This window comes from Mirounga leonina, unplaced genomic scaffold (assembly GCF_011800145.1).
Source record: "Mirounga leonina isolate KUSES-001 unplaced genomic scaffold, KU_Mleo_1.0 Mir_364, whole genome shotgun sequence".
NCBI lineage: Eukaryota > Metazoa > Chordata > Mammalia > Carnivora > Phocidae > Mirounga > Mirounga leonina.
This window is the reverse complement of record NW_023270708.1, coordinates 648965-661004: the sequence shown is the minus strand read 5'-3', so window position 1 is coordinate 661004 and position 12040 is coordinate 648965. Positions and strand designations below refer to the sequence as shown.

General features: G+C 36.4%; 1 protein-coding gene across 5 annotated transcripts in view; it reads left to right on the top strand.

Moving 5' to 3' along the window:
• The window catches only part of KANSL1 (KAT8 regulatory NSL complex subunit 1), a 182789-nt gene that overhangs the window by 128026 nt on the left and 42723 nt on the right, over positions 1–12040 (top strand). For 4 of the 5 annotated variants that reach the window (XM_035030393.1, XM_035030395.1, XM_035030391.1 and 1 more), the window contains 2 exons: positions 2103–2244; positions 9385–9489. In XM_035030393.1, the coding sequence (XP_034886284.1) occupies positions 2103–2244; positions 9385–9489 (247 nt within the window). The remainder of the gene's footprint in view (positions 1–2102; positions 2245–9384; positions 9490–12040) is intronic. The other variant, XM_035030394.1, reaches the window with a different exon arrangement.

The window sequence follows — 12040 nt, the reverse complement described above, 5'->3', positions numbered from 1 at the left end:
TTCTTGGAAAAGAATTTTATGGAAGATTATGAAATACCTTGATTACAGAATATACCAGGTGCCATATACCCCCTCTGATATTTAAGGAATGTTAAAATGTCATATTTCTATCAGACTATTTTTAATTTTTATTATATTTTTTAAGTAATCTTTGTGCCCAACATGGGGCTTGAACCCACCACCCCAAGATCAAAAGTTACATGCTCCACCAATTGAGCTGTCCAGGCACCCCAGACTTTTGTTTTTAAAGAGGAATCACACATTTCGTTATTAAAGAGAGCTAAAATCCAATTTCTTCATTCCCCTTCCCAGGGTGATGAGGACCCTGATCCTAACTTTGTTGAATATCAGTTCTATGCATGTTTTTATACATTTACTATTTATGTATTGGTAACAGCCCTTATTGTATGTTTATTCTTTTTTAATTTTCTTACAATTTTTCCATTCCATATTGTTGAGATTTAGTCATGTTGATACATATTATAATTATTAATAAGCAGTAGTCCATTAAATTCTTTTACTTATACTGTTAATGTGTTATCTCAAACAACTTATTTCTTAGTTTATTTCCCTATTTTAGCAAATTAGATTGTAACTTTTAGCTATTACAAACTCTGCTGCAGTGAATCTCTTTCTTCATGCAGATGTGCAGGTGTTGTTCTTAGAAATAGAAATTCATGATGGTTGGGTATTCACATTTTTCTCTCTAGCCAAGTGTTTTGAAATTATCTTTCCAGAAGCAGACGTGCCAGGTTTTATTACCGGCAGTGTATGAATTGCTGTTCTCCACATCTTACCAAAACTTGGTTTTTCCAGTCTGGGTTTGAAATAGCTTCCTAATATTTGACTGATACTAATATTTTAACCAAAATTTTAACAGGGTAGGGTGTATTTTTATGTATTTATTGGCCATTTGGATTTCTCTTACATGAATTTTCTATTTATCGTTTATTAGATTGTCCGTTTTTTCACCTTTTTGTTGGAGTTTGTTCTATATTCTGATATTTAATCTTACCAAACAGCATCTTGCCTTTAACTTTATTGTATGTTGAAATTTAGCTAAAATGTTTTTTGTTGTCTTATTTAAGGAATCCTTCCAAAGATACTTTTCTTTCAGTTTGGCTTTTCAGATTTAGGAATTCCAAAATTACGGAATTATATAATGAGGAAGGAAACTAATTTTACTTTTTTCTATGTAAAGAACTGACCATTTCAGTACTATTCATTGAATAGTTCAATCTTTCCCCACTGATAATGGATGTCATCCCTTTTATATATCCAGTTCTAAGTTTTGGGGCCTTGTATTTTGTCTCACTGGTCTTTTTATCTTTCTGGATTGCTTTAATTGTCATGGCTTTACAGTAAGTCTGTAATGCCAGGAAGTTTCCATCATATTTTCTTGAGAATTCTCTACTGTTGGTCTTTGTTTCCTTGTGAATTTTTGGATCTTTTCATCTGCTTCCATTAAAAACCCTATAGGGAATTTGATTAGAACTTATTTGAATTTATACACATGTGAAAATTGCCATCTTAAAAAAATTGTATCTCATTTTTATAGGTCTTTATGTTTTCAGGTTTTGTTATTTCTCTAAAGATCTTGTATGTATCACGTTTGGTGTTGTGAATAGTGCTTTTTATAAAAATGAATATTTTCTACTTGTTGGCACACTTTGAGTTTTTGTATGCCAATCTTTACAGTTTTGCTGAATTCTTTGCTTTAATAATTTGTGATGTCTTTTGGATTTTCTGTGTAGATAATCTTTATTGTTTATATATGTCTTATGTAAAAGTAGAAAATACTTCTCGATCTCCTGAGATTCTGACTTCTGAGAATACTTCTGTGTCTCCTCTGAAATTGCCACAGTATCAGGATACTAGAAGGCAGTTTCAACTAGTTAATTTGGGAAGTATCTATATGTGAAATTTTGTCCATGTGTGTCCTGTGATTGACATACATACATATATACATACATAAAGTCTTGGATTTTTCTTGGCACTAGAGTGGGTGACATAAGGGCCTTTAGATGTTAAAATCCTCCCATTCCCATTGGGTATAAATGTTGCTTCTACTCTTGAATTTCACTCAGTTTATTTCCTTTTAGGAGACGCAGATCAGAATGGAGATGGGCTGCAGACCGAGCAGCTATTGTCAGCCGCTGGAACTGGCTTCAGGCTCATGTTTCTGACTTGGAATATCGAATTCGGCAGCAAACAGATATTTACAAACAGATACGTGCTAATAAGGTAAGAGATAAATGTCTGGTCTTTTTCAGCCCAGCTAAAAATTACCATTATCCTTTTTTCCCAATCCCTCCATGACTCTTAACTGTGTCAAAGAGAAGGGTTTAATATGATCTGATACAGTGGTTTAATTTGTTTAAGGGCCTGATGTTTAGAATAGTGCAGACAACACTATTAGAATATAATGTTAAATTGAACATGCATTTAGAACAAAACAGTTCTTATATTTGGGCTAATAGGAAACATAAGAAAGCAACTATATAATATAAGCCATTGATGTAACTCATTATTTGTTATATTTATGGAAAAGCAATGAAGACTGAGGATATCATCTTGCTTTTTCTACTTAGATGCATTTCTATTTTACCACTAAGCTTCCCTTGCTTTCTTAAGGAAAAACAGGATTTTTCCTGAAAGACTGTTCCAGTGAAATTAGACATTGGTGTTTGGGATTTTGGTTTTTCTGTGTCCTCCGATCTGCAGAGTCCTGATTCTTACCTTTTATCTTTGATAGTGACACTGTGGTAATTTTTCTTCTTAAAAATCAACTTAGAAAAGAGTCCCTTACTCAGTTTGGGTTTGACTGAGGGATAAATGTACATGGAAGAGACGTCCATTTAGCAGATAGGTGAGTGCCTACCGTGAACGCTTTAGAAGGGTCAGTGGTTAAATAAGAATCCTACTTTTGTGGAGCTTACATTCTTAAAGAATTTTTTTTTTAAATAAGTGTCTCAACACTTTTTTGTCTTGCCTTACTGCTGGTCGCAGTCTTCAGAGAATTGCTATACTGTGTGGACTCTATGCATTAAATTAATTAGTAGGCCAAAAGTTAAAGGATGACCAACTGACAATAAAATGATGACAGTTTAAAGTTCTGCAGCCTCCCATATATGTCATCTAAGCTTTTACTCCAAAAATTCCACTGGAGTGCTCTTCTAGTTGTTTTTTTGGGAAAACATTTTTATTGGCTATATTCTGTTGCCTTTCTTGGCAACTATTTTAATTATACCCTTTATTAAAATTATAAAGCATACCATAATAAACATCTTTAGCTAAGTCATATCATGGATGGGCACCTGGGTGGCTCAGTCGGTTAAGCGACTGCCTTCGGCTCAGGTCATGATCCTGGAGTCCCGGGATCGAGTCCCGCATCGGGCTCCCTGCTCGGCGGGGAGTCTGCTTCTCCCTCTGACCCTCCTCCCTCTCATGCTCTCTGTCTCTCATTCTCTCTCTCAAATAAATAAATAAAATCTTTAAAAAAAAAAAAAAAGTCATATCATGGATACTTTTATATCCTTGATGCATACTTCATAGAAGTAATTTGGCAACACCCTCGGTTTACAGTCTCACTAGCTGTGTGTGACTTTTTTCCTCCTAAGATCTTATTTTTTAAGTAATCTCTACACCCAGTGGGGGCTCGAACTCACAACCCAGAGATCAGGAGTCACATGCTCCACTGACTGAGCCAGCCAGGGCCCCAGAGAAGATATTCTTAATTCACTTTTGGTTCCTGTTTTATTCTTTAGCTCATAACTCAGCAATAATGACAGCAGTTTTAGGAAACTTTCAAAAGTCTTAGATATTTCTAAATATCTGGAAAGTGGTTATTCTGGAGTTTTGTGGATATATTGACTCTTTTAAGAGTTTTATTATTCAGAACATAATGTATTAAAGAAATGCCAGGCTTGGGGATGATAATCTTTTGTTCTAGTCCTGTCTTTGCTACCATATAGCTATATAAGCTTGGGAAGAAAAGTCACTGAACCTTTCTGAATCTCCATTTTCATGGTCTGTAAAATAAGATGTTCAAGATTATAATGTATTTTCTTGGTCTGCAGTCTGAATACAAAGTGTCTGTTACAAAATTGTGATAGGAAGAGTAAAAGTTGAATGATAATCCTAACAAGTCATATGTTGAAAACTGACAACTTTATTTATATTTATACAATGTCTGTTTAAAGCAAATGTATTAGTTTCTGGGGGCTGCCATAACAGCACAAATTGGGTGGTAAACTTAAAACAACAGAGATTTATTTTCTGGAGGCTAGAATTCTAAAATCAAGGTATAGGGAAGGCCACACTCCCTTTGAAGATTCTAGGGAAGAATCTTTCCTTGCTTCTTCTAAGCTTCTAGTGGTTGCTGGTAGTCCTTGTTGTTCCTCCGTTTAAAGCATCATTCCAATTTCTGCCTCTGTCCTCACTTGGGCATCTTGTCTCTGTGTGTCTGTGCCCACATTTCCCTCTTAAAAGAACACCAGTCATATTGGGATTTAGGGCCCACAGTAGGGCTCATTTTAACCCAGTTATATCTGCAAAGACCCTAATTCCAAGTAAGGATACATTTATAGGTTTTAGGTTACATAAATTTTAGACAGATACCGTTCAAGCCTGTATAACATGTAAGCAATAAAATTTACCCCGAAGGTAAATTAACATGCATTTGGTCTCATATCACTATAATAGAAGTCTTTGAGCATTTACTGCATGCCGGGCACTGTGCTAAGTGTTTTACTATTACTTACAAATGTAAAGGTAAACCAGTGGAGGGTCAGAGAGGTAAGCAGTTTGCTCATGGTCAAGTAAACATGAGCTCAGAGCTGAGGTACAAGAATTTGACTGTTGCTCAAGGTAGTTGCTTCCAAGAGCTTGCCTGCTTTTTGAGTTATTAAAATTTTTAACTGCCTATGTTTTGGTAAAGTGGATTGATGTTCCCATTTCCTATCCTGCTCCAAGATTTGTTAGGATTGCCTGGGTAGTACAGGCCTTTTCATGAGATGAATCTAGGTTTGGTGGTCAACTGTAGAGTGTTATAATTTGTCTTAGGTTGGGGAATTAGAGGGTGAAGCTTTCTTTTTCTTTTTAAGGATTTACTCTCTAGCATGTTAACATTAATTTTTTTTAAAGTGACATATTCCAAAAAAAAAAAAAAAGTGAGAACTACCACTAGTTGATTACCAGTTTCTTTTCTGTCAGAAATTAAGTATTAACTTCCAGGTTGAGAGAATCTTGAGAGTTTCTTTTGGGAGTAATGATTCCTGTTGCTTTTTGGAAAAAGGATACAGTGTTTAGGAGCTCCTCTGTACATTGCTCCTTACTATTTTAATTTTCATGTTCAGTAAGTTTTTTTGTTTTGTTTTGTTTTTTTAAAGATGTTCCCTTGCCTTATAGAATGATAAAGGAAAACAATGTATGTACCTGGAGTATATACATAGATAGGTATGTTCATGTATGTTGTTTAGTGCACAGAGCAAATCTTACAGCTTACAAATTTGTAAGAGGCAGAGCTAAATTTGAACTCAGAGCTATTTATTTGACTCCAAAGCATTTTCTGTCTAACACTGCTGTTCTTTTGTCTTCATTATATGTCTCGAGCTTTTTTTTTTTTTTTTTTTTTTTGAGATTTCATACCTGCCAAATAAAACTGAGGGGGAAGGCACAGGGACCAAATGGGTTCTGTTGCTAAAGGAGACACAGTCTTCAACATCCATGTCTAATACAAAACATACCATTTTTCTTTTATCTCTTCTGACTGATCTGTGAAATTACACAGCAGTTGCTAACTAAGGATGGACATACTATTGGGAATGAGAGGCGGAAGAGCATTGAAGTTTCTGGATAGAAAAGGAGCTGAATAGAATAGTAGAAGCCTAGAAATACGCCTTTGTCTTCAAAAGTGATGTAAAGCAGTTGACATTCCCATCTTACAGGGTTATAAGGGCATTGTGGAAAGCTATGTCTTGTCTAGGTAACCCAGGACGGTTCCTGTGGAACTGATCTGCAGTGAGATCACGGATTTATCTTAAGATGGGGGAGGGGGGCATGTGAAATTACATCTTAATTCTGTATTATAAATTAAGAGGTAATGTTTTTTAATCTTGTACTTTGACTCCATGTATTATATGAAATTGGTGAAATAGAAGCAGTTAAGTCTACAACTTAAGTTTTTTTCTGTTCTTTCCTTTTTGCTTGCTTTCTTTTGCCCTGTTTTGTAATTAGGCTTAGCGTAATTTCTTCTATCAATTCTTCCTTTTTCAATTTTGGTTCATACTATTTTTCTCTTCTTTTTTTTTTTTTGACTTCTGTAGGACAGCTTTGTGTTTCCACAGAGGAATAATTTATAAGGCTATATTATGACAACATGCAGCTATGACCCATCCCAATTTCTTGGATCCTTATGTAGGAGTTTTCTAGGCCTGGGGGCCTGGGCATGATCCTGGTTTTGAATTGAGCGGTGGTGAAGGATGGGGAGACTCTCTGTCTTTGTGTCTTGGCCTCTGTGAGTTTGCTGTCTATTTTAGAGTGCAGTAATAGCCCTGAGATGCCCACTCCCACTTAATCCTCACACTGTCCTCCTTTAGCATTTGACACCTTCTAATGTACTACATAAAATTTATTTACTCGTATTGTTTATTTGTCTTCCCCAGTATTGGAATGTAAGCACTTTCAGGGATGGGTTTGGATGGGGATGCAGGGTGGAAGGAAATGTCTCTCCTTCTTTCCTGTATCCCCAGCCCCTAAAAAAAAAGTCAGTAAATGGATAATTGGTGGCTTGATTTGAATGAATGAAAGAACAAGAGTAGTTTGACCCAGTCTTTAGCCCTAGTTCTGCCATGGATTGGCCTGTTGACATGACCTTCAACCTCCATCCTCTCTGGGTCTATAAAATGATGGGGAATAAGTGGTCCCTACCAGGTCTTATTCATAAGTTTCAGGAGAGTGTCCTTGTTGTCTTTCAGAGAGGTGTTTAAGAAATTACTCAGTGGTTTAAGGAAAAAGTGTTCTCTGGAAAATAGTGGCTGTTATATCCTGACTTACCTTCTCACCTAAAAAAATTGAGGGAGTAACTTTATACCTGGTAATTGGATTATTTAGGCTCTGGCTGTAATTAATATAAACTTAATATTCTTGTTCAAGGAAAAAAAAAATTAACCTAAAACTCAAAAAACAATTGTTACACATTTCCTTTCTTGGTGTATGATTCTGCTAGGGAATATGGGGGATTCAAATATATTTGTATTATGTCTAAGTCTTTAAGGGGCTTAACATTAGTTAATAAATAAATTAAGGCAGTAGTAAATAAATTGGCCCAAGATTCTGCTCTGGAAATGAGATTCAAATACACAGAATGTGGGACATAATACGGATGCTTTAGCAACTCCGGTAATGTAGATAAAACAAGTAGGGCTCAGTTAACCAGGGACATTTTCTTGGAAGGAGGTGGGACTTGGATTTGACAAGCTCTTTGAAAGGATGAATGACATTTTGGATAAATATATTTTTAAAGGGCAGAATCAATATGAAGAAAAGGACATAAGAGCAGCTAGTATTGTAACCTTTAATTGCATTTATTTACCTAGTAACTGTATTGTAATAACCCTCCTCTCAGTGGCAACAACCTCATATACGTACATTTTCTAGGAGATCATGAGACCGGTATAACTGTAACCAGGGCTCTTAAGCAGAGAAGAGGTTGAATGCACTATTTTAAGAAGGGAATAGTGTGCAAGATAACTGGTTTTTGCGAATAGTTTTTACTTTGACATGGTAAAGTTTATGAAGTCTGTTTTATGCTGTGATTGAGAGAAGAAAATCTTTTTCAGCCGTCCTTTTAGCCGGATAAACTTATTTTGAAGGCTAGGGCAAACGTTTCTTAATGGTCTTTGCCTCCCTTTCTGAGGAGTTACCACTTCATTTTCTACATAGGCTAGTCATAGTCTTATTCCAGGATATGTAAGTGTTGTTTCTCTTGCTTGGGGGTGGGGGTGTTGTAACACTTTTTTTTCCTTCATTTTTTTTGGGGGGGGGGAACAGGTAGAATTCCATTGTTTTTTCTTAATAGCAGTCCCCCACTCCCCCATTTCATCTCTTTGCATCCCCTATTTTATAGAGGTTTTTGAGGTAGAAAGGACCCTAGGAATGGATCATCTGGTTCACTGGCTTACAAGAGTCTGTGTAGGGAGCTCAAATTGATACAGTCAGAATCTTTAGGTCCTGAAATCCATATTTTAGGATGTTCACTGGGGGATTCTGATGCTGAGTCAAGACTAAGCAAATCTAATATGTTTCAATTTAGAGCTTGCCTTAGGACTTAGTAGTGGAGCTTTTTATAAAATGTCAAATACCCAGCCCTAACCCCAGGGACTCAGAGTAGATTTGATGTTGAAGCTGGGCAGGTATAGCTTGGTAAGTTTCCCCAGGTGATTCTAATACAAAATTACCTTTAAGAGAGTCTTATCATTCAGATCTCCTTATTTTCTAGATCAGAGAAGGAGAACCAAAGACACAAAGCCCTGGTTACTTTCATCCCAGTCTTTCTGTTATACAGTGTCAAAACTTGGTTTTGGTTACCTCTCTTTGAGTTCACGGTGAGAGTCATGTGTGTGGCTTTTTGTTTTACACTGTAAGCTCACTTCTGTCTTTCCAAGCTGGGCCCTTGCTGCCTGGATAGGATTTGTGGAGTCGTTTTAAGTTTCTTTTTTTACATTTTTTATTTCCTGGGTTGAATGTAAGATCTGACTTTGAGGTTGTGAAGCAGGAACCTAACCTGGATTTATGCTTATGAGAAGCAGGTGCCTTTGGAACAGTTTTAAGTTCTTGGTTTGTAATATATTGTAGGGACTGCAGTGTTGTTCCACCTTTATTTCGTGTAGTAGTTTTGGTTGCTCTAATTCCGTTGGCTTATCATTTATATTTGTAGCACTTAACATTTATATTTGTAGCATTTAAGGTAATCTTTAAGCCACATCTGTGATCAAGTTACCTAGAAAAATTGCATTGCTGCTGTTACTGCAGTATAATCTAGTTAATAATACAGTATAAAGTACCATACTCTGCTCAAGATTCCAGATTAAAAGATGCTAAAGGTAACAAGCTTATGTAGGTCACAGCATTCAAATGGGAAAAGGGGGAAGCTTGGGTCTGACTTGGGCCTTACTCCTTGCTACTGCTAGGCTTTATGTTGAAATAACTCTTGGGAAAGCAAAGCTGCTGGTAGTGTGTGTTTTTGTTTCAGAACCATAGGAAAAGGGAAAAGGGCTTTGGTATACCAGTCCCCTGCCCCTAACTCTTGTGGTATTAACTCATAAATTAAATTTGTGACTTAGGATACCGCTCCCTTATGCTGCTTTTCTCTCTGTCTTGCAGGGTTTGATAGTTCTCGGGGAGGCACCTCCCCCAGAGCATACAACAACAGACTTATTCCTTCCGCTTAGTTCTGAAGTGAAGACAGATCATGGGAATGATAAATTGGTAAGTATAAAAGACAGAAAAGGGGGGAAATGAGTGAGAATTCCGGGGTTTGCATCAGTACACAGTTTATTCTCCGTAACAAGGATCCTGGCATTGGCTGAAGGAAAGGACTATATCCCCTTTTATCACCTTCGGCATTTCAAGGCTTGAATTCCTGAATAGAGTGGCACAGGGCCCCTCCTGCAGCTGTGTAGTTGACCTTGATTTTAAAAGCAGCTCCTAACTCAAGACAACACAGCCAGAGCAAGTGTGGCAGCGTGGAGTGTTACTGAGAATCAGGAAACCGTGTGGCTCTGGTGGTATTTCTGGGACACTACGAAATGAAAAGGTTGGACTAGAGGTTGGACATCAAAAAGATGTTGGAAGAGCTCTCTCTGAGTTACCCCCTTTAACTCTGTAATGAGAGTAAAGCCGTCATTTTCTCTAATTTTCTGTATCCTTAAAGCCTAGTCCACATCTTCCTCTTCCATGATTCCTTCTCTTTTTCTATTTCTCTCAAAACCCAGTTAATTTCTTTAACTTCTGAATCCCAAGAGCACTTTTTTTTTATTTGTTTCACTTTTTTCCCCCAGAAGTTCATTGGCTTTTATGAATATTAGCATTTCTGAAGTCATTCATTAGAAATTCCAGAGTCCCGCGACTGTGGTTTGTTTGGGAGGCTAGAGTTGCTGGGTCTTTAAATCCTGCATTAAACCAGCTAGTCTCTTTCATCTGCAAATCAACAAAGCTTGTTATCCTTTGTTATTATCATTTTAAGCAGGAATTCATGTGATATGGTGGAAACTAACTTTCCTAATGAGAGAACTTAAAGCCAGGGATAAATGTGAAGACCTTAAGAGATTAATGGTTCTTAACTGGAAAATGGTTTTAAATAAAGAGTAGAATGCCAGATTTTGCGAGTATTCAGGTCCACAGTGTGGAGTCATTATATGCTATCTATAGAATTATTTTTTACAAATGATTTGTGAAACTGTTTTAGTGATTGCTCTAGCCAAGAAAAAAATTGTTACAAGTCTGAGAGAAAACATGGGTAAGGTTGGAAGGTCAGCTGGTGCTTGGTGGTATGATGTACAGGAAACATGAGATTTGAGGCATACGTGATTGGGAGTGAGATTTGTAAAGATATTTATATATTTATTTAGGAATTCCAAAAATTTGTGGACAATCTCTTGTAGTCAGGGTTTTCTCACCTCGGTGCTGGTGAAGGATAGGACATGACAGTCTCTCATTGTTTCTGATTCTCATTGTTGTATTTACACATGTTGACATGTGTGCGTCTGTGTGCACCCCTTCAGGACTTGTCTCTTTTCTTACCCACCATTCACTTGCATACGTATGCTTAGTGTTAGATCATGTGATTCTTGAAGGTCAAGATCATCTTCCTTGTACCTAATATGTCAACTGCCAAGCAGAGGTTTTCACTGTAGGAAGGCTTTTTAAAGTTCTTGGTTTGTAATATATTGTAGGGACTGGACTGTTCACCTTTGTTTTATGTAATAGTTTTGGTTGCTCAAATACAGTTGGCTTACTTCGAATTATATTTGTAGCTCTTAAGGTAATCTTTAATTTTGCTTTTTTGTTATCCAGCTTCTTTTTATACCTTGTATTCAATTTTGCTTTAAAAAATCTTAAGTCACACTTGACAGGGGCAGCTGTAAATTTTCATACTCACATTTAACCAACCTATTTTCCATTTCTCTTTTGCTTATTAATTTTTTTTCTAAAATGGAAGTATTTATTGCCACCCCCTTTTTACTCCTCCCTTTCAAAAAACATTTCAAGACTTGTGGTTTAAGAATAATTATGTCAGAGGTGTGTTTTGTTGTGCTGTGTCGTTCATTTTTGTATTTTCATTTCTGAAGCTCACCAAAAAAGCCAAAGAGGATTTTTTTTTTTAAAACTATCAAGATATAGTTTCAAGAAGTTAAACACAATTTTCAAAGAAATACATGGTGAATTACTGATTAAGGTGGGAATAATGAGTGCTGGAATGCGATTACTCAGTAACCTCCAAAACTTAAAATATCCTATGAGAATAATAAAGCCATTACCTTTGGAGTTATGTTTTCAACTAGACACAGATCGGTTTTAACTCCTCAGTGTTCTAGAAATTAACATCCAACTTGAGGAATCTGAGCCCTAATCAGGTGTAAATAGTAAGTAAAACAAAGTTAAGTAATTTAATAAGAGTTATATGACCCTAGGCGGGCTTGTTTAGATGACGTTCAAGTGTTACACTGAAAGGACACATAATCATCTTTTTGCCTTATTTACTAACTGAATGAGTGTTTCTTGACTGAACTAATATGTATCTGCTTTGGTTATGAGCACAGTACAGATATTGCAGAAACTGAATTATTTTGGAGACTGGATACATGGATGAGCCTTTTTAGAACCATGGAGACAAGCAGGAAATGTTTCCTGAGATGGAGTGGGTTTTGTTTTTATACCACAGAGTAGTGGGAGAGAAGAAGGGAGAAACTTCTAGAAAAATGCCCCTTTAAAAAAAAAACAAACTTACTTCAGTCTGACTTCTAACTCAGAGGCAGTT